The sequence below is a fragment of the Gossypium hirsutum genome, chromosome D05 (genome assembly GCF_007990345.1).
Source record: "Gossypium hirsutum isolate 1008001.06 chromosome D05, Gossypium_hirsutum_v2.1, whole genome shotgun sequence".
NCBI classification, from domain to species: Eukaryota; Viridiplantae; Streptophyta; class Magnoliopsida; order Malvales; family Malvaceae; genus Gossypium; species Gossypium hirsutum.
Genome location: NC_053441.1, coordinates 1,563,091 through 1,584,443, shown reverse-complemented (window position 1 = coordinate 1,584,443; position 21,353 = coordinate 1,563,091). Strand labels below are relative to the sequence as shown.

The following is a 21,353-nucleotide window of genomic DNA, read 5'->3' as shown; positions in this document are numbered from 1 at the left end:
TTGAAATGTTTCGAAATGGTTGTAGGTGATGGAATGATTAATACATGTGAGTATGTTTTGATAATAACAAGTAAATAATTGTTAATTGATGTGATATTGAATTCTTTGTTAAAATATTATGAAGAAATAAATTGATTGGCATAATTTAGAAATAAATATGAAATATACATAATGTGGGTAAACTAATTTTGCAAGTGCAAGTCCTCCAATGGTCTTATTTGTAAAACTTTAATATTTGTGTTAATTTTATGAACTTTGTTATCTTTGGTTGAATATCATGTTTTTATGAGAACTTGAGATTATAAATAGATATAAGTGGATGATATGTAGAATGAAGTGGCGGTTATGACATCTGAATACAGTTCAGGTAATCATATAAAATAAATAAATAAAAATAAAGTGTGAAACTTGTAGGAAAATGGAGACGACGTCACAATGATAAGTTCGCCATGTCACGTCGTGGAAACCCCAACGTCGCGACGACAATTCAAAAATCTTTATGAACTTTACAATTTGGCATTTGATCAATTATTGATGTTTTAATGAGCTCATTTAACTCATAATTAGTTCTATTGTAAATTCAATTATTACTAAAATTAGTTAATGATCTATATTAATTAAATAATATGATAAATTGATCTGAACTTTTCAGTAGTTGCTCCGGCGACGAATGTGACATCCTGATGCCTTGACTCGGAGATCGGATCGGGTATAGGGGTGTTACAATTTAAGTAAAGTAAAAAAATCATTGAAATTTGAGGTAAAATTGTAAATATATAATATTATAAAAAATATAAGATTATTTAAGAAAGATAAAGGTTAAAATTACTTTTATAACAAGATAAGATAACAATTATGTGCTAGCAAGGAAATTTATCCGCTGAAAATCTCCCTAGTTAAAAATTCATAAATAAATTTCGATTGAATTTTAATTCGATTAGTATTTGTATTGTTGTCAGTGTAGGAGAATGTGAATACGAGTGTCCTAAAAAGTATTATCCTCCAATTTAAGAATTGGAGAGGGGCTATAGGTCTTTCTAAACATTACGTTAAAAAAAGTATATATGATAACAACTTATAATGAGATTATTATTAAAAAAAATCATAAATAATTTTTGAAAAACTAGAGCCACTAATCAATTATAATATTTTATTTCATTCGACATCAGGAATTGTAGGGGATATAGGTTGGTAATCTTTATTATGAGTCTATGACACTACACTTATTCCGGTCAGGCAAATGAAAATTAATTTACGTACTTTTAATTCATTCTTTTCTAATTTTAGGTTGTCTAGACTAGAGCTGTGAATGGCCGAGTTGGGCTTAACTAAAAATTTAGGCCTATTTGTTAGGTCTGAGCCCGGCCCGACTCGAAAAATGGGTTTAAATTTTTGCCCAAATTGACATGGATAAAAATGTTAAAATTCGGGCCCGGCCCGGCCCGCCCATATTAATTTTTATATAATTTTAAAAAATATATAATACATCAAAAATACTGAAAATATCAAAATAAATATTTTCCATCAAATTGAAAATAAATTTTAAAAAATATGTATACATAAATAACACTAAGATAGATGCAACTTAACAAGCAAATGCCTCTAATAAATGTCTTTAAAATAATAACAAAATTAAAAATAAAATAAGTTTTATACAATATCCAAACAATAACAGTAAAATAATAGCAACATAACAGTAAAATGGTAGCAAAATAGAGAGAAAACAATAAGAAAATAATATTTAAAAAATAGATTTTTTTGTCATTTAGTGAATTCGGGCCGGGGTAAAAAAGTATTATTCGAGACCCAGCCCGTTTTTTAAACGGGCCTTATTTTTTTGTCCAAGTCTATTTTTCAAGCCTATATTTTTGTCTAAACCTTCTTATATTTTTGGCGAGCCTCTGAGTCGGGCCGAATGACCTGACCCATGAACAGGTGAAGAATAAAGACAGAGGCAAGCCGATTAACGTGAACTAAACAACTCAAAATGAAAAACAAATAAAAAGAAAGTATTAGGTTGACTCAAGGTGTTTGATAAAAGTATTCAAAAAAAATATTTCTTTTAATAATTAATTTGTTAACCGTATTCTAATAATAATTTTTTTAATACTTAGCTGTGTTCATTTTTAAAAAAAATAAATGCTGAAAACATATTTTTAAAAAGAGAAATATTCAAAGTATTATGCTTAACTTTTATAAAAAATGAAAATAAAATAAATTATATTATTTTTATTTTCAAATGTTGTGATATAATAAATTATTTCTTTACTTAAATTTTGTAAGATTTTATGTTAAATCTTAATAAATTATCTTCACATAATTTTCAAAATTATTTAAGCACTTAAAAAAACTTTACGAGGTCAAAAGTTCTTAAATATCATTCAAAGTTTATTTTGGCATAACTTAGGTTGTGGTCCGATACATCTAACTATGTATTAGATTCGAAATTTGAGGGGTCAATTTGTCCTTCGAATATTTAAGAGTGTTGAACTCCAAATGAGGATGAATCAACCTCAAACCTAGAGGTATCAGAATACAACCTCAAGGTCCGATGCTTAAGATTTTAATGGTCATATTATTTAAGCAGAGTATCATAACGCTCGATTTAATGTCTTCAATGGATCAATTTTTCTTCTAACTACTTCAAACGGTTAGAAACCAATGAGAATATATAAACATAGCTCAAAAACATACAAAAGAAGACAATAAATAAGTTCGTAAAGCTTATTGTGCATAATTAACTAATAAATTAAAATTTAAAAAATAATAAATTTTATTATAAGAGCATTAACATTTTTTAAAAAAAAAAGCTTAAACTAATTTATTTTTTTTAAAAACATTGAATGAGCAGTTAAAGTGTGAGATTTGAGGGATTGTGTAAGTTCAATTTTTGGTGTTAATATTAGAAATGAAAAAATTAAGAGGAGATGAATCAGTGTTTAAAAATGTCTATAAGATTTTCTAAAATATGAGAAAAGGAGAATTGATTTATAAATCATAGTGAAAAGAGTAAAAATAAATCTCAAATTGTAGCATGGTAAAAGGAATAAAATCATCTCTAATGTCTTTTTTGTGTTTTTATTATCACAATACAAATAATCTCAATTTAAATAATAAAATAGTTTTAAAAGTTTATAAAATACGAATACAAAGCATTATTTAATATTTATTTAAAATCTATATTTAATTGATTTTAATATGATAATAAACGGGATTATATAATAATGGTTAAATTTCAATTTTGATCTTTATATTTTATTTTTTCACATATTTAGTATCTCAACTTTTATAATCTCATTAGTTCATCTAAGTACTTTATTCTTATTAAAATGCTTATGTGAATTTTTAAGAATTGTTAATTCTATTAAAAATATTTGTTAAATTCTAATCTATTAAATAATGTCTTTTTTATTATTAAAAGTTAACAATTAAATCTAATTTTTAAAATTTATTAAATAATGCCTTTAATTTGATCAATTTTAATTTCTATATTTTTCGAATTTTAAAATTTTAGTCTCGATCCAATGGTAACAATTAAATCTATTTGGTATTATGTTATTAGTCTCATTCTTAGTGGTTATATTTTTTAATTTCAAAGTTTTAGTCTTAGTATAAATGAGAATTGTTAAATCTATTAACTAATTTCTTGTAAGCAATATGTGAAAATAACAAATAGATATAACATTACACATATGATAGTATATTTGACATATCAAATTTTAAAAATAGGATAACTTAATGGATTACGACTAAATTTTTCAAATTCTAAAAATATAAAAATTGAAAATGACCAAATTAAAATGTAAGTACTAAATTCATAACTTACGCAAAGTATAAGGTCTAACACAACTTTTCAATATATATTTTAATTCCATATTCAAAAATTATTTATGTTCAAGTTCATGATCCCCCGTTAATGAAGTCATCAATGAAAACAATTAAGTACGTGTGTTAATCCCACCCAATCTCTTCAAAAAGAGGTAAGAATTTAAATGAGAAATTTTAAATTTTCTTTAGAGGTACATTTTTTTTCATGCTATAATAACCTTTTGACCTCTAACTTTATAAATTAAATTATTTTAATTTTTCATTTATTTTTTCGTTTTTTTTAGCATTGATGTCATATTTTTCTTTTCAAGTCATCTCAAAATGGATAAAAAAAATTAACATTTGTTAACTTTGTTAACGTGACATACACGTGGATAACATGTTAACATTTAATTAATTTTGTTAATTTAAAAAAATATTTTTAATAATTTTAATTTTTAAAAGTGAAATTTATATGATTTTTTAAAATTTTAAAACATTAACTAAATGCTGACGTATCATCCACGTGGCAATCCAAGTGAATGTCATATCAACAAAGTTAAAAAATATTAATTTTTGAGAGAAATCTCAAAATTATATATGAGCTCTGATTTAATGTGCAATTGTATACATTAACTTTATTTTAGTGCAATTGTACACATGAAACTCTAATTGTGGTTCAAATGTATACTTGAAACATTAATTTTGATTTAATCGTACATATTTAAAGAAATAAATACTTTTACTTTTTTTATATTGGATAAATATAATTATTTAGGCATGCAATATATAAATATAAAATGATGTTATATCAATAATTGTGTTAACAATTTACAAGAATTGGATCAAATCAAAATTTAATGTATAAAATTGTACAAAATTAAAGTTCATATATACAATTGCCCATTAAACCATAGTTCATGTATAATTTTGGTATCTATCTCTTAAATTTTTCATCCATTTTGGGGTGATTTAATAAAAAAACAAGTTTAATAGCTAAAAAAAAGTAAAACAATAAATAAAAAGTTAAATTGAATTTTTTGTAAAGTTAGAGGGCTAAATAAGTCATTACATCTTCTTTCATTTTCATTTTTTCAACCAAGCAATTCTCAAAATCAACATGTGTTTGGTACATTGACATTGTACCCTTTTTTTATTTAATGAGTAATCTTAAAAATTGACATGTATTTTTTTAAATATATATTTTTAATAACTTATTATATTTTGTAGGACACTTGTCAATCCCTGACGTTAAAGTTTAAAAACTCCTTTGATAGTGTACCAAATATTTTTCCTAATATAGTGATAAAAAATTTGTCCTAGACTTAATCTTAGATACAAATCTTAGACATTCCTCAATGAGATCTATATATTTTTAAAAAATTACCTAATTTTTTATTCAAGTTCAGATTTTTCACTACGCTCGAACCATTAAAAAAATTTCTATCTCTTTGAATATTAATAAATAAAAAGTATGAAACTTATTTGGTTTAAGTACAACTTTAAAGCTTAGAATTAGAATTTTTATATTTTAATTTAATATAATTTGATATTTAATTTTTATAATGTTATAAATAGATTGATGTTTATCATTTCATTTTTCATTAAAAAAATGTATATCAAATTAATAGTAAATAATAAATAGTAAAACAAATGATTGAAGTGGTTTTTTTTTTGAAATGCAAATAATGTTATTAAAAAAATAATGATACCAATTCAAAAACTTAAAATTAATGTTATTTTTTGGGCGATTTATTTTTTCTCTTCAACACTAAAAGTTCTTACCAGATGCTTTGAACGCTCTTTCAAAGCACATGCCACTGGGGAACGAGTCTATCTTAGCACAAATGGGGCAGTACAATTGGATTCTAGATTTGCTGCAGCTGGGGGTGTTGTTCGCGATAATGATAGAAATTGAATTGTTGGATATAACCGGTTCCTTGGTAAATGTTCGGTCTTTGATGCGGAACTCTGGGGTCTTTTTTTAAGGTCTCAAACTTGTTCAACGAAGTGGCTATGATCCAGTCATCATTCAATCTGACAGTTTGGAACTTATTAAAACCATCCTTGGAAACTCTTCCACTGCTTCAAATTCCGCTTTGATTAGGCGAATTCATAATATTTTATCTCAGAAAAATCAGTGGTTTCTGCGGTATATCCCGAGGGAACAAAATCAAGTTGCGGATTGCTTAGCTAAGCAAGCCTTGATTGAGAAAGACAACTTGCAAGTCCTTGATGTCCCTCCATTGATGGCTCGCACCTTTATTGATATGAATAAGTCTACAGATGTTTATTTTGCTCAAATGTCGCTATATAATTAATTTAGTGTTATTTTTTTCTTAAAAAAAAAAAGGGCGCGGGGGGGGGACCAAGTCTCAGTTAAAGACAACCTTAAACCAAGTTTTTTTTGCTGTAAGGCGAACAGACAAACACTTCTACTACGAATAGCTTAAACAAACATGAAATATTCCATGGCAAATCCACTTCCTGCATTACCAATAGTTAAATTGGAGTGACAGATTTGACATCCAAGTCGCTTTGGCCGAGTGGTTAAGGCGTGTGCCTGCTAAGTACATGGGTTCATCCCGCGAGAGTTCGAATCTCTCAGGCGACGGAACCAGTTTATCTACAGTCACTTATTGATCTTTGAACATGTCTTCCTAATCTCTCCATCGGAACCAGTTTTCACCTCAATGCTACTCATCTTTATCATCGCTTTACGGAACTCATAATCAAACCTTAACCCCAACAATCCTCTTACGTTCCCTGCATAGTTTTCCACTACCCTACGCGTGCCATCATCTCCCCAAAGCCTCTGGTCCGATTCCAACACTCCTTTGCCGTCACGGACGTTTTTGAAGAAGCTCACATCAAACTTCGTCTCGCTACCTATATCTAGTCCAACCTTTTTTGAGCCGTCACCGTTTCTCGGACAAAGAGATTGTAGTTGTGTTAAGAAAGATTGGTTAATCGTCGGATCAGCACTTCCGGTTGTTGTGAAGTTGTATAGGCGGTACCGGAAGAACAAGCAATCCGTTTGTCCTATGCTATGTGCCCCTGCAATGTAAACATAACATGTAATTGAACCATTGGAATTTTAGAGGGCGATGGTGTATTATTTATATACACATGTATATACATATATATGTATACCTACTAAGGTTACAAGATCATGATCGTTGAGGCCTTTTGCAGCAAATTTTTGCCTTTGAACAGCAATGGACTCGAGTGGAGACGGTAAACTTGAGGTTTGAGATGACGAAGATACCCTGCCATCCCTTCTTCCGGTTGGAACAGCCCAACTTGGACCATCACTCTGACATGGAAACATATTAATGAGATCACTGTATTTTGAATTAAAGTCATGTTTATAGGTGTACGTGTGCGGGCGCAGGAATGTTACCAAGTCGACGGCATCCCGAGCTGCCACTGCTAATATATCAGCACACGAGACGACTCCAGGGCATAAAGATTCCAGTAGTGCTTTTGCATCATCAATGACTTCGAATCCTCGTAATCCAAGGTTCGGCAACGCGCTTCTCTCGGCAGAAGAGCCGGAGATCAGCACCGAGCCATCGCAACCCTGCATAAAAAATCATGTGATCCACCATTTAATCAGTTCCAATACAAGAATTCAATGAGAAGAGCAGAGCAACCTGAACGAAGCAATCATGGAAATGGAGCCTAAGCAAGGCAGCAGCAATAGTAGGATCTTTGTTGAAGTGTGATTCAACAGTAGACCTTACAACAGCTCCAGCCTTTGGACACGAAGATGAATAAAATCCATTCTGCAAACCTGATCCCTGGCCCTGAACTAACGAAACCATCACTATGTTTACTATAAAAACCAACCAAAAAGCTCCCATTTTCACAACTGCTCCTAAACAAAGAACCAAATCATAAATAGCCAACCAGGTTCAGAGCACCAGCATTTATATATACATATGGATAATGGGTTTTGCTTATATTGCATTATTGGCCTGTCTTTTCGTCCAAATATGGGCTACTCTTCACCATCTTTGTAGTGGAATGTGTAGGACCGTTTATAATAGTAGTGCATTGAAACGATTAATGCGATAATACGTGGATATAAGTACATATTAATTATGCTACAAGAAATGGCAAATGATAATGTAAGAGGCCTTTCTTATCCTTGGGTGCTTTTACCCTTTATTCCTCAACGCGTTTTTCTTGCTCAAGTTGAAAATTGAGGGATTAAGTATATGTTCCTATCTTTTTTAATTGTTTATGTTTTTCTTCACCTTCACACTGATATGATTCATAAAGTTTATTATTAGAATTGAGGATTATGTATCATTGTGTACGCAATTCATTATTTTGTTTAACGATGAGCAAGTAAAAGAAAAAATGACTAATAATGAAAATTAATGTACATTTTGTGCTATAGATGCCATATTTGTCGTTTTTTATATAAAATAATAATTTGGTATTATATAATGAGTGATTTATATGTGTGGATGGACATGGTTACACTTTGCATATGATATCAGTTTAATTAGTGGTTTTAGTAGTTTATTGTAGAATTTAGTGATATATTATTATAAAATTTTAAAATGAATTAATGGCTAATGCAACATTACAGATTCCGATGAATAATGCTGTGAAAAAATTAATTATTAAAATTCGGTAAAAATTATTTATTACATGGATGTTGATGTTCTTACATTTGCATGTTTATTTTTGGACAAAACATAAACAGGGCAATACCTGTAATAAATGGTTGACATACTAATTTCTAGGAGCAGAGATTCATTTTCGTTTAAAAATAAATATATAAAATTCAAAGCAGCGCTAGTTATAAATCCGTTGTAGTCTAGGTGGTTAGGATACTCGGCTCTCACCCGAGAGACCCGGGTTCAAGTCCCGGCAACGGAATAATTTTTGGGTTTATCATGTCGACTTAAACTTCACAAATATGACGTTTAGCCTCAATATTTTTATTCTTACCAATTAGTGGCGGAAAACCTAGATACGACCCATATAAAAGAAGGGAGTCCACCCCCAGCATAAAATGAACACACTGCTTATCCGCCAACGAAGTATTAGTACTAAACATAACTCCAGATTTTTTTATAATTGATAGCCTGCTCGTAAGTTTAAAGAATATGACGCACCGCCCGACTTTCCTCCTGAATGTCCCTAAAAAAGAAGAAACTGTCGTCGACAAGTCAAAGATGAGAAACTGATGGTCCACAGTCCCACACACTGCAAAACAATGCACAGTTCTCCGAGCCTCTCCTTGCCAAAGCAGAAAACTAAACCCCTCAGCACAAAGAATAAATAGATACGGCGAAAGAGGGTCACCCTGCCAAATACCCCTCTGAAGATGAATTGTTGGACAATTTTTAATTTATAAAAGATTTGTATGATTGTACAAATCTCAAATGTGTTGCCTGAGTTTCAATTTTAGCCAAGGATTTCTCTTTAAAATCCCCCCTTCCCCCAAAAAAATTGCATTATTATATTTGTTTAGAAAGCTTCGAAACTTCAAATCGAATCGATTTCCTTTTGTTTCTCTTAAGGATGAGTTGGGTTTAATAGAAATTTTTGAATCAATTTGATTTTCGATTTTTAATATTAATTTCGAGTAAATAAAAAATAGTTAATAAATTTTATATAATATTTAAAAAATACTTTTTTATATAAAAATATTGGAATTAAAAACACCATAATGTGATATTAAAAAAATAAAATTATATTAAAAACAAACACGTGACATTTAGTGAATCTCTTGTACCAGTGGATAAAATAATAATCTTTAAAATAATATTCATTGTACATATAAAAATTGAGTTCAATATAAAGAATAGCAACATTTTATCATAATCCAAATACTTCGATTCGAATATTTTTTGATTTCTCAAGATTTTTTCGTCAAGATATTTGATCACATCTTGTTTTGTTGATCTTAACCGAGTTGTTAATCCCCTAGTATTTTCCATCCAATTGGAACTTAAAATGTTACAGAAATAACACGTTCCTGATACCTCTCGTAAGAATAAGCGACTAATTAGTATATAAACATCTCAACAATAATTGATGATTATACCAAACCGTGCCTTCAATTAATATAGGATTTACATTTGTTAGTACTAGTATCTAAGACTTGCATTATAAAAGCGTGTGAAAATTTAGAGAAGTTAAAAAGTAAAGACCCAAAAATATAAGATTATAATTTTGAACCACAAATTCAACTACTTGGCTGCTTGTTCAAGAACGGGAATCATTTTCCATGTCTCCTCCAATCCGTTACTTTGCAGTGGAGGCAATGAGAAAACGCTAACAGTTGAGCTTCCACTACGGATTTCCTTCAATGCCCGCAATGCTGATATTGTGCTTTTCATGTATAAGCTCTCCACATTCTTTGCTTCAACTGAATCCGGTTTTTCTTTCTTGGGGAAGACGTGTTCCAGCATCGCCTCGCACTCTTTCACCAGCTTGTAAAGCAAGTCCGTGGCGTAGAAGGGTTGTTGCAACACCCTTTGAATGAAAGGCGAGCGGATCAATGCACCGGTTCTTTTGTCGTACTTCTTGAGTATTTTCACCAATCCTGTTCATTGCATAATGTGTTAATGATTTATCCCTTGATACATTAAGAAATAATTCAAAAGTTGCCAATAAATAACTAGAGTCTATTTCGATTATAGTCTTGTTCCTTTTCAAAATTACAAACTTTTCAAAATTACAAACTTACGGTTAAAATATGCTTCAAGTTCTTGTATAATACTATACTTTTGAAATTTACTCCATTTTTATTTTCATAAATTTAATATCTATACTTTTCATATAACAAAATTCAAATTTAATTGTTAATACAGCTAAAATTTTTCTATTAAATTCACTATATTTAAAAAAAAATTCACTTTGTAAGCATGTAACAAAAAAAATTGTAGTAATGAATGTAAATTTATTAAAGGATTTTTAATATGATTAACAATTGAACTTATATTTTTAAATTTAAAAAATAGAATAAATAAGAAAACTAAATTTCAAATATTAACTAGGGTAGTCGATTGACTCATAACTCGATTGATATGGGCATTATTGTCAATGCAGGAGGATGTGAGTTTGAGTACGCTGAAGCGCATTATTTTTTTATTTATGGGTTGAAAGAAACAATGGGAAATTCTAAGTATTGTGTCAAATAGAAGAGAAATGATCAAAGTGAGCATATTTTAATACTTGTAACTCCTTTTGCGAATTACAAACCATCACCAAAGATTTTTCCCATATAACCGTTGGGAGAAATGAAATTCAGAACTAGACTGGCATAAATCTATAATAGTGGCAGCACATGCTGTAGCAAATGCTCCCACTACACTGAAACGGGGCCATTTAAAGAAATGGTGAACATTTACTGTTTAATTGAAGAATGGAAGTGGATAAGTAGTCTGGCAGAATATATTGATGTCAAAAGGAAAAGCATGGAGGATAAAATAGTTTTTTTTTCCTTTTTGATCACGGAATAAAGTCATTTTCCCTAGAACAGGAGCTTGCAAGTTGCTATAAAACGTAATAATAATTTCCCTAAACAACTCATTCGGCCGGCTAAAATGGTGTTCTATCAAATATGTAAATCATTGAAAGAAGGCAAGTGGCAAATATTTATTTGATTAAACAAAGTAGAGAGGTAGGGAATAAGAAAAGCATAAGTACCTGTGTAATTAAGGGCGCTATAATTTTCTAATAAAACCATCTCGCCATGGAAGTCCACTATATCCTTCCTTATCTTTATCATCTTTTCATCAGAATCCTTTGCTTTTGCCACGTTGTCTTGTAAGTCCTGCATCTCCAACCAAAATGACTCATCAAATAAGCATAATCTTTACACAACGAATAAAATTAAAAAGCATTGCGTCTGGAACTTTGGAATCTTTACATCGCAATCGAAGTAACCAAATCTTCACTAAATCAAATAAGTTTTACAGTATTCTTTCTAATCTTAATCCCTCAAATATTCTATTCCAGTAATCCAACGAATTCCAAGCAAGTAAATAATTATAATTAAATTACGTTTCAAGTATACATTACAAGAAAAATGACTTTCAACAATTCTTTAATATATGTGCAATGGTTGTAGAAGAAATTATCACGCAAGTTTGACAAGCAAGAAAAGTTTTACACAGTTTAACGGACTCGTTACGGAAAGGAAAAAGAATTTCAAAAGAAAAGAAAGAAAATCTGCTATTATTTAAACAAAACGTCGTTTTGTCTAGGCTCTGTTAATAAATCTTACATCTCTACTTGTGAACCGGGAAAGGAGAAAGAAAAGAAGAGAAATTTCTTACAAATCAATCAAACAGATGGAAATCAAATCAGAGTTGAAATTACCTTCAATCTAATGATGTATTCTTCCTCTTTCTCAACGAAAAACGTGTTGAATTTCTCGAGTTCATCTTCCAACAGATTAAGAAAATCGGTCTCCTCTCTCGACATACCGTCTCCGTCGCCGACATTATCTCCAGCATAGACAACGTCTCCAGAATTTTGATCCAGCCTAAGCCGTTTATTCGGTCTCTCACCGGAGTTACGTTGAATGAGCTTAACTTTCTTCTTAAGCTCCTTATATGAAAGGAACTTGTCCCGCCATTCAGGCAACGTCTCCTCGATCTGGCTACTGAGGCTCTTCCCGAATTTCATGGCAAAAACTCTGTGCTCGGTAAGTGAGAAAAATGAGAGAACGGAACGGGGGTGAGACTGATAACGGGAGGAAGGGGGTGGGGGAGGGAGAAGAAGGGTAAATATAACTGAAAATGAAGAATATTCGGAGGGAAGTGGTGAGAATATCCGTCGGTTTCTTTTTCTATTTGATAAATATTTTGGGTTTTATTATATATTCCTTTCGGAAGAGAAGAGAGGTTACTTTTTTACTTTTGTTTAAATATTTTCTCAGTATTCTTTCGGATTATTTAATTCTATAAACGACTCAAGTACTGACACGTGGCTTTTAGTTGCCGCTACAAGCCGAAGCCGCGTCAAGCCTAAGGTTGGCACTTGGAAGTTGGAACTCACACCAGCTAGGATTTGTGTGACGGTGAAAACGAGACACACAACTTATTAAGGTTTTGAATTTTGAATTCATTTTGAAATTTTAACATAAGTTTGGATGGATGTTTTTTTTTTTTTAATTAACACTGAGAATCTTTGTATAAAAAATAATTAACACCCAGGCTTTTATTTAACTAATCGAGCAATAAGGATTAAATTAAATGATTTATCAAATAAGTTTAACCATTCCGTTTGGTGGCCAAAAAACTTAATTAATAAATTTAAGCATTCTATTTTTACATCGATGGTTGTCTCCATTTAAATTTAAATTACGTTGTTTAATGAAATCACAATGTTTGACCATTCCAATTTATCATACAATCACTTTTCTCAATAATATAAATTTAAATTTTGAGTTTGATAAAAAAAAATTTAATGCCAACCCAACCCATTTTTAATATTGAAATATTTTATCTTCTTGTAATTTAATTCTAGAATAATATTTTTATTATAATGTAAGCGTTAGAAAATATGTTAATTTATCTATGTTTAAAATTTTAATAAAATAAAAATATTAAAAAAATTTAAAACAAGCTTAAATTAACCCTTTACAGATATAAGTATACTTAAACAAACATAAAATTATTAAACCATACAGTAGCCCTACTCGCGACCTTACACTGTGCTTCATGAACCTTAAAGTGTATTTATAGAGAGCTAAACATGTGTTTCTCAATAAAACCAACTACACTACAAACTTGGGGTTAGTTCAACAAATTCGCCAAGACTATGTGGGGGCCACATATAGGCCCAAAGTAATTTATTACCTAGTCACTTTAGAATGTCTTATCTTAGGACGTAGCATCACTTTCGCTGCCAAATATATTAAATCAAACATTCACGTCGATAACCTCAATACACACATCCAAGCTTGTTCCCTACCATAAAAGAGCCATAAAAACAATCCATACAGACTATTTACACGCTCATCCTTCCTGATTCCTTGACTATCTTTAAAATTGAAACTATTCCCCAACCTTCACTCATTTTTCCTCAATCAATCATTATCTTCTTCCTCTTTTTACTTCAATGGTTAATTACTTTTGATTTGATAAATCATTGATTAATTAAACTTGTTAGATTTATTAATTTTATAATTAATCATGCAGAATTATATTTTTTAATTTTGTTAATTTGATTCTACTTTCTTTCATTCTTGAATATGATTCTTATTTTTTTTATTTAATGAAAATTTACAATATAAATTTTATAGTAAGTTTACTGCAATTATTATTCTATAACATGTTGTTAAAAATATATAACAACTAAAATTTAGATAAATAAAAAAATTATTATAAAAAAATTTGAATATATCAATTTACTTTTTGTTATTGTTTTCCTTAAAATATACAACAAATCTAATCTATTCTTTTAAAAATACTTTTTTAGCGAAAAGAAGCCGTCCAAAATACTTCCAGAAAAGAGCTTCAAAAGCACAGCCACAAAGCCGAGCCGAAGTGGGGGAACAGGAATCGCATTGATTTATGACACTTGGTATAATTCCAAAGCATTTGGAATATCCATATCCTTTCACCAAAATCAACAATTAAAGAGAAAAACAACAACATATTTTTGGTTTTACGATTAAATAAAAAAAATGTCCTGTCCCCTCACTTTTTTCTAATGGCTAAAATACACTCTTAAGTCCTTTCAGTTTTTGTACATTTAAAATAAATAACTTTTAGCAAGGGGCTAAGTCAAAAAACGTTTGCTATTTTAATAGTAAAAATGTAAATTTTCTATTTTAATAGTTTTTATTTTTATAATTTTGAATAATTAAATCAAATTTTTATAAGTTTTTAGGGGTAAAGTGTAATTTTATTATTAATTTAAAATTTTATAAATTATAAAGAGCCTAATAGAAAATTTTCTATTTTAGGGGAGTTGGACCCATATTGGCACCTCTAGATTAGACTTGTTCATGGGTCGGGCCACCCGGCCCTGCCCGGAGGCTCGTTCGAAATGTGAGAGGGTTTGGCCAAAAATATAGGCCTGAAAAATGGGTCTGGACGAAAAAAAGTCTATCTAAAAAACGGGCTGGGCCTCGGGTAAGACATTTTTTGCCCAGGCCCGGCCTGAATTCACTAAAGGACAATTTTTTTGTTTTTAATATTATTTTCTTATTTTTTTCTCACTATTTTGCTACCATTTTACTATTATGTTGCTACTAATATTATTTTCTTATTGTTTTCTCCCTATTTTGCTACCATTTTACTATTATGTTGCTACTATTTTGTTGTTATTATTTGGATATTGTATAAAACTTATTTTATTGTTAATTTTGTTATTATTTTAAAGACATTTGTTAGAGGCATTTGCTTGTTAAGTTGCATCTATCTTAATGTTATTTTAAGTATACATATTTTTTAAAATTAATTTTCAATTTGTTGGGAAATATTTATTTCGATGTTTTTAATCTTTTTTTATGTATTATATATATTTTAAAATTATATATAAAAAATAATATGGGCGAGCTGAGTCGGTCCCGATTTTAACATTTTATCCGGGTCGAGTCTGGGCAAAATTTTAGGCCTATTTTTGGGCCGAGTCTGGGCCCAAAAAACGAGCCTAAATTTTTTGTTGAACCTAACCCAGCCCAGCCCATATACACCTCTACTCTAGATCCATCCTTGCTTTTAGCAATAAAAATATCATAAGCTTTTTTATTAAGAGTTAAATTATATTTTGCTCCATCTACCAAAAACATAAATAAATTTCATCTATTTCTACTGTTAAAAACTGGTCTATATACATCAGTGTGAGGTAAATATGACATGCTATGTATAATTGATGATTATTACGTTAATTTTTAACCATACAAATGAATAAATTTTTTAATCGAAAAGATCAATTTCGAATGTAGCGTAAGTATAACAACGCATAACATATTAATTACTTTTGTAAAGTTAATTTATTAATGATTTATTAATTATTTTTATTATTATAAATACAAAGTTTGAACAATTATATTATAAAATTAAATTAGTAAAAAACAAAAATAAACAAAGAATTATACGAAAAACGGATAAAAACCATTCATAACGGAACAAATCACAAACTTTGTAATGAATTTTGAGTGTGTTACTTTTTATAATTTCTATTTTTTATTTTATAATATTATTAAATTGCCATCAACTCCGAATATTTTACTAAAAAAGGCCCATTTTTAATATTATTTATAAAAATAGAATACTTAAAATATTATTTACTGGAATGGTCCAAAAAACGCAAAACACGCCTACGTAGAAACATTTTCAAGGGAAAACGCAGAAAAACACACTGACGGGGACACACTTTACCCAATGTCAGCAAAACTGTGCTAACATGGGCACGCTTTACCCCGTGCTCAAACTAAATTTTAAAAAAATGTCTTTTTTTAATATTACAAAAACAAACCAATTTTTTGAAAATTTACGACATAAGCCTTTATAAAGACCCAAAGTGGCAACACCATTCTTTTTATTTTAAGGTGCCACCAATTAATATGAAAATATAACTTACAAAACAGATCTTTATATAGGCCCAAAGTCTCATTTCCCTTGTTTTCTTAAGCAATATGGGATATGAGATATGTGTATATAAAGAGTCATGAATAGGTTTGCAACTTGTTCCTATACAATGTTTAATTCATTCCTTTTTTTAACTAACAACATAAAATTAAAGGTTACACCATATTTTATAATTTTTTTACAAAACAATTTCTATTTTTTTATATTTTGTTAACATTTTCTCAATTTATAAAAGTATCTTTTGAGATCTTCAATCTTGTTGCATTTTATAATTGTTAGCATATACAAAAGGACTATTAAAAAAAAGAACAAATTGCACATATGAAAACTTGTACATGCAGTAATCTTTTACTCAATTTTAAATGTTTGAAGTTAATATCCATGCAACTCTAATTTTTAAAATAATTTTCTGTTATTTCAAAAGTTATACTTTTAATTTTTATTATTATTTATTTTATTTTATGTTATAAATGTTTGATTAATAAATAAATTGTGAGTATTTGGTACTTATTTTTTTTTGTAGTTTTAAAATATTAATATCTCTTTTTAAAATATATTTTTTAATATTTTACTATTTTTTAATCCTAATTTTAATTTAATCACCTAATGAATGATGATAAATTTATTTCAGATGTATTTTGACTAGATAGATAATCTATTTAAACATGGTATATAATTATGTTAAATAAGTTTTTTTTATATAAATATATAATGCACATAAAATATAATAATTATTTTTCATATTTTTATATTTAGATTAAATTACATTAGTAGTCACTTAACTATGATTTTTTGGCTATCGAATTATAAAAACTTACAAAATGATCACTCAATTATTGGTAATTTTTTTAAATATTTATTTTTTAATGTTTTACTATACTCATTTTATATTTGATAATTTTTTTACTTATAGAGTTTAAAATTTTTATTTATAATGTAACAAATGTTATGTTGTTAGTTATAAGTAATAAAATATAAAATATAAAATACTGTGTAACCTTTAATTTTATATTGTTAATTAAAAGGAAAGGCTTATTGTCCAGGAACAAGTTGCAAACTTATTCATGAGTCTATATATACACATATCTCACATCCTACATTACTTAAAAAAATAAGAGAAATAAGACTTTGGATCTATATAAAGATCTGTTTTGTAAGTTTTATTTCCACATCAATTGATGGCACCAAAAAATAAAAAAATGGTGCTGCCACTTTAGGTATTTATAAAGGCTTATTCTCATAATTTTCAAAATATTGATCTATTTTTATAATATTTTAAAAAAATGATTGTTTTTAAAAATTTAGTTTGAGCATGGATAAAAAAGCGCTCACATCAATGTGTTTTTGTTGACACGAAGTAAAACATATCCCTATCAGCGCACTTTTTATATTTTTCCCTGACAACACTTTTACGAAAGCGTATTTTACATTTTTTTTGAACTATTCCAGTAAATAATATTGAAAATGAGTTTTTTTAGTAAAAAAACCATCAACCCCGTCATTTCACCGGTTTATTTTGCTTGACCGAATATGGAAGATATTTATTGGAGTCTGTGAAGTTTGAATACGTATGATGTGACATTGCCCCTTTTTTCATATATATATTGTTTAATTTTAACATATATTTTTAATTTTCACAATTAATGAGTTTGTTTTTTGTAATAAAAAAAAAAGAAACTCAGCATATTCCATATTCGTTCCTTTGCGCTTATCACCCACTCCAAGAAGTCTTCCCACCTTTGAAAACTTCCGACCCATCCTTTTCACAATCTTTATTTTTCATTAATATCAAAATAGTCATTATTATTTATTGAAAATCTCCGAAATATTTGAATTCAATTTTCAAACAAGAAAAAAAAAATTTGCTTACCTTTTCAAATGTTGAAATAATACTAGTGTTTTTCAACAATGATAAGTACAGTCCCTAGTAATATTTCTTTTTTATTTTTTTATACAAGTGTTCAAATTATCTATACCCTTTTCAACCTTTTAAATGAGAGAATAAACATGTTTTAGCGTGTTCGAACTTTCTCTCTCTATTCTAAGTTTGATTGATTATCAATTTCTTTATCAATCAGACTTTCATAATATCGGGAAAAATTGAGATTTTAATATTTTAAATGCTTAGATTTGAGTCTTGAGCTTCTATTATTGTTTCTTAAAATCAAAGTTCCTATATATTAATTAAGGATAATTACATTTCTTAATCATTTTTCAATGTATAATTTGATACAAAAATATTTATTCAATGCAATTATACAAATAAAATTTTAATTGTGCTTCATGTATAAATGAAATTTTGATTTAATTCATTTGTGCACTTTTAAAAATATAAATACATCCATTTATGAAAAATAAATCAAATAAAAACCAAAATTTACGATTTTATACATTGAATTAAATTTTATGAATACTTTTTTATATTTATCCCCTTTTTTCAATGAAAGGAAATATGTGTTTTAAGTTTTTTTTTAATGTTATTTCTTCCATTTTGTTACTTTGGTCTTACATCTTTTTTCAATCATTTTCGTTCTCAATTTTCAAAATTTAATCAAATTATTTTTAATAAAAATTTAATTGAAATGTTAAAATTTTAACAGTATTGATGTAGTAGCCCGTATGCCACCATGCGTGTACTTTATTTCAGATGTGAATATTTTTTATGATTTTAAAAAATTATTTTTTACATTTTTATGAAATATATGTATAATAACACATGAGTTGTCACGCCAATGCTATTAAAATTTTAAATGTTGAGTCAAAATTTTCATCCATAAAATAAAATGACTAAGATTTGAAAGTTGAAGGTGAAAGTATTAAAAATAATCAAGACCAAAGTAATAAGCAAAGTAAACATTGAAAGTTTTAGGGTGAACTACACCGTTAGTCATTAGATTATGAGTAAATTTTCGTTTTTGTCACTTAACTAAAAAAGTTTGTAACACCCCTAACCCATATCCGTCACCAGAATAGGGTTACGGAGTATTGCCAGAATTTATAGATTAAATACAAACATTTTATATAATTTCACGTTCATATCAGAAACCAATCATAATCATCATAACATCCCTTATATGAGTCCTCGAAGCCCAAAATATATATTAGAAACAAGTCGGGACTAAACCGAGTACTCAAAGAATTTTTTGCAAAATATCAAAATTTTTCCAAGGTGCAAGGGACACACGCCTCTGTGGCTAGGCCGTGTATCTCACATGGTCAAGAGACACACCCGTGTTTTAGGCTGTGTGGGCATCCGAAATAAGGGCACAGGCCGTGTCCTAGTCCGTGTCCAAATTAGAGTGTTCTCTGACTTGGTCACACGACCAAGTCACATGCTCGTGTGCTAGGCCGTCTGAGCATATTGACTTGCATTAAATAGGTGCAGGGGTCACATGGCCAAGTCACATGCCCGTGTGCTAGGCCATGTGAAAATATCTGAGCATTCTGTTTTGCAATTTTAAAGATGAAGGGGACACACGGTCGAACCACACGCCCTTGTGCTAGCCCGTGTGTCAGACACGGCTGAGGCACATGCCCGTGTGGACGAAAATAGGTCATTTCCAATGCCACATTTCTTACCCAAGTTGTCTACCACCTACATTAAGCCAGCACAAGTCATTGAAACAAAACCAAATTAAGTCTTATTAATGACATAACTCCACATATAATCAAGTAATTATACTTGCCTATTTGCCCAATCACACATATAGGACTATTTGTATCTATTATACCAATTCAAAGCAACCATTAATATGCTTATGAGTTATTCATATTTCCACCATACCAATCTCACATCAAGCATGATAAGGCCATATATAATTACATCAAAATATGTCCAACACAAGTCATTCTAATGGCTAATTATAACATAACATTTAAAAGCCAACATTGGCTATTTAGCCTATACATGTCATTATAACCAAAATTAAAATTTTACATATATCGAATGAGTCGATGGATAGTGCGATGTAGCTCCGACCAGCTTCCAACCTTTACGAGCTTGGTGTGTCCACAACACATGCAGGATCACATCCAATCGGGATGCTCAGAATAGCTATTAACGAGAAGCTCATGTAACACCCCTAACCCGAATTCGTTACCGAAACAGGGTTACGAAACATTACCAGAGTTTACAATTATATTATCATACATTTCATTTCATCTAGCATTCATATTTGAAACCAATCAAAATTAAAATATTAATGAGCCAATGTTGGCCAAATTAACTTATACATGCCATTATAACCATAATCAAACCATTCAAAATTATCGATAGAACAAATGGATAGTGTGATATATCTCCGATAAGCTTCCAACCCAATCGAGCTTCCAATAATCTATAGGGTAAATAAAAATAAATACATAAGCAATGAATGCTTAGTAAGCTCGTATAGTCTTTAATCATATTAGTTCATTTAAAATATGAAATCTATACATATCAAGGATAACCCAATATTGATACCACAATACTCATGAAGCTATATTCATCAACTCACAAGGTGAATAAATCCACAGTATCACTTAAACATATTATCCCAAGCTTAGTAGGATTTTATATAACTTTAACTCTTCATAATTTCTTTATTTTCATTTGCATTTCTTTACTTTCCACTCTTATTCCATATGCATGTCACACAAGTCATAAACATATCATTCAACCATGGTCACAAGCTAGTGCATTTAACCAAAGCCCTTTTCGAACTGATCACATGATAAGTCATTTCATAAGAAATTGCTTAATTTAAACCTTACCACTTTTTCATGAGCACTAACATATTTTCACTTAAATACTTACCAATTCAACCAATAGCTTGGCACTTGCCTAAGCATCAAACAATAACACTAGTTAGCATACTTGCACATATTACATATAATTTCAATTTTGATAAACTTATTTTCTTGACATGTCACACTTGAGTTATTTACTTGTCTCCACTAACATAATTTCCATATATCAACATATCAAGA

The 21,353-nt window shown here is 29.2% G+C and overlaps 2 protein-coding genes and 2 non-coding genes across 4 annotated transcripts; 2 read left to right on the top strand and 2 right to left on the bottom strand.

The window, feature by feature from the left end:
• Positions 1-6,186: 6,186 nt before the first annotated feature.
• Positions 6,187-7,705, bottom strand: LOC107907337 (peroxidase 25). The gene is made up of 4 exons (XM_016834681.2): positions 7,464-7,705; positions 7,211-7,390; positions 6,961-7,123; positions 6,187-6,864 (listed from the first exon to the last, which is right to left on the bottom strand). Exons 1-4 carry the CDS (start codon positions 7,671-7,673, stop codon positions 6,440-6,442), a joined length of 978 nt encoding a protein of 325 aa, XP_016690170.1. The 5' UTR covers positions 7,674-7,705; the 3' UTR covers positions 6,187-6,439.
• Positions 6,340-6,421, top strand: TRNAS-GCU (transfer RNA serine (anticodon GCU)). Its single transcript has one exon. It is a non-coding gene; the product is annotated as a tRNA-Ser (tRNA).
• A 925-nt stretch (positions 7,706-8,630) lies between the features above and the next one.
• TRNAE-CUC (transfer RNA glutamic acid (anticodon CUC)) lies at positions 8,631-8,703 on the top strand. Its single transcript has one exon. It is a non-coding gene; the product is annotated as a tRNA-Glu (tRNA).
• A 1,168-nt stretch (positions 8,704-9,871) lies between these two features.
• On the bottom strand, positions 9,872-12,702 carry LOC107907336 (SPX domain-containing protein 1). The gene is made up of 3 exons (XM_016834680.2): positions 12,160-12,702; positions 11,485-11,611; positions 9,872-10,378 (listed from the first exon to the last, which is right to left on the bottom strand). Exons 1-3 carry the CDS (start codon positions 12,466-12,468, stop codon positions 10,023-10,025), a joined length of 792 nt encoding a protein of 263 aa, XP_016690169.1. The 5' UTR covers positions 12,469-12,702; the 3' UTR covers positions 9,872-10,022.
• Positions 12,703-21,353: the final 8,651 nt, after the last annotated feature.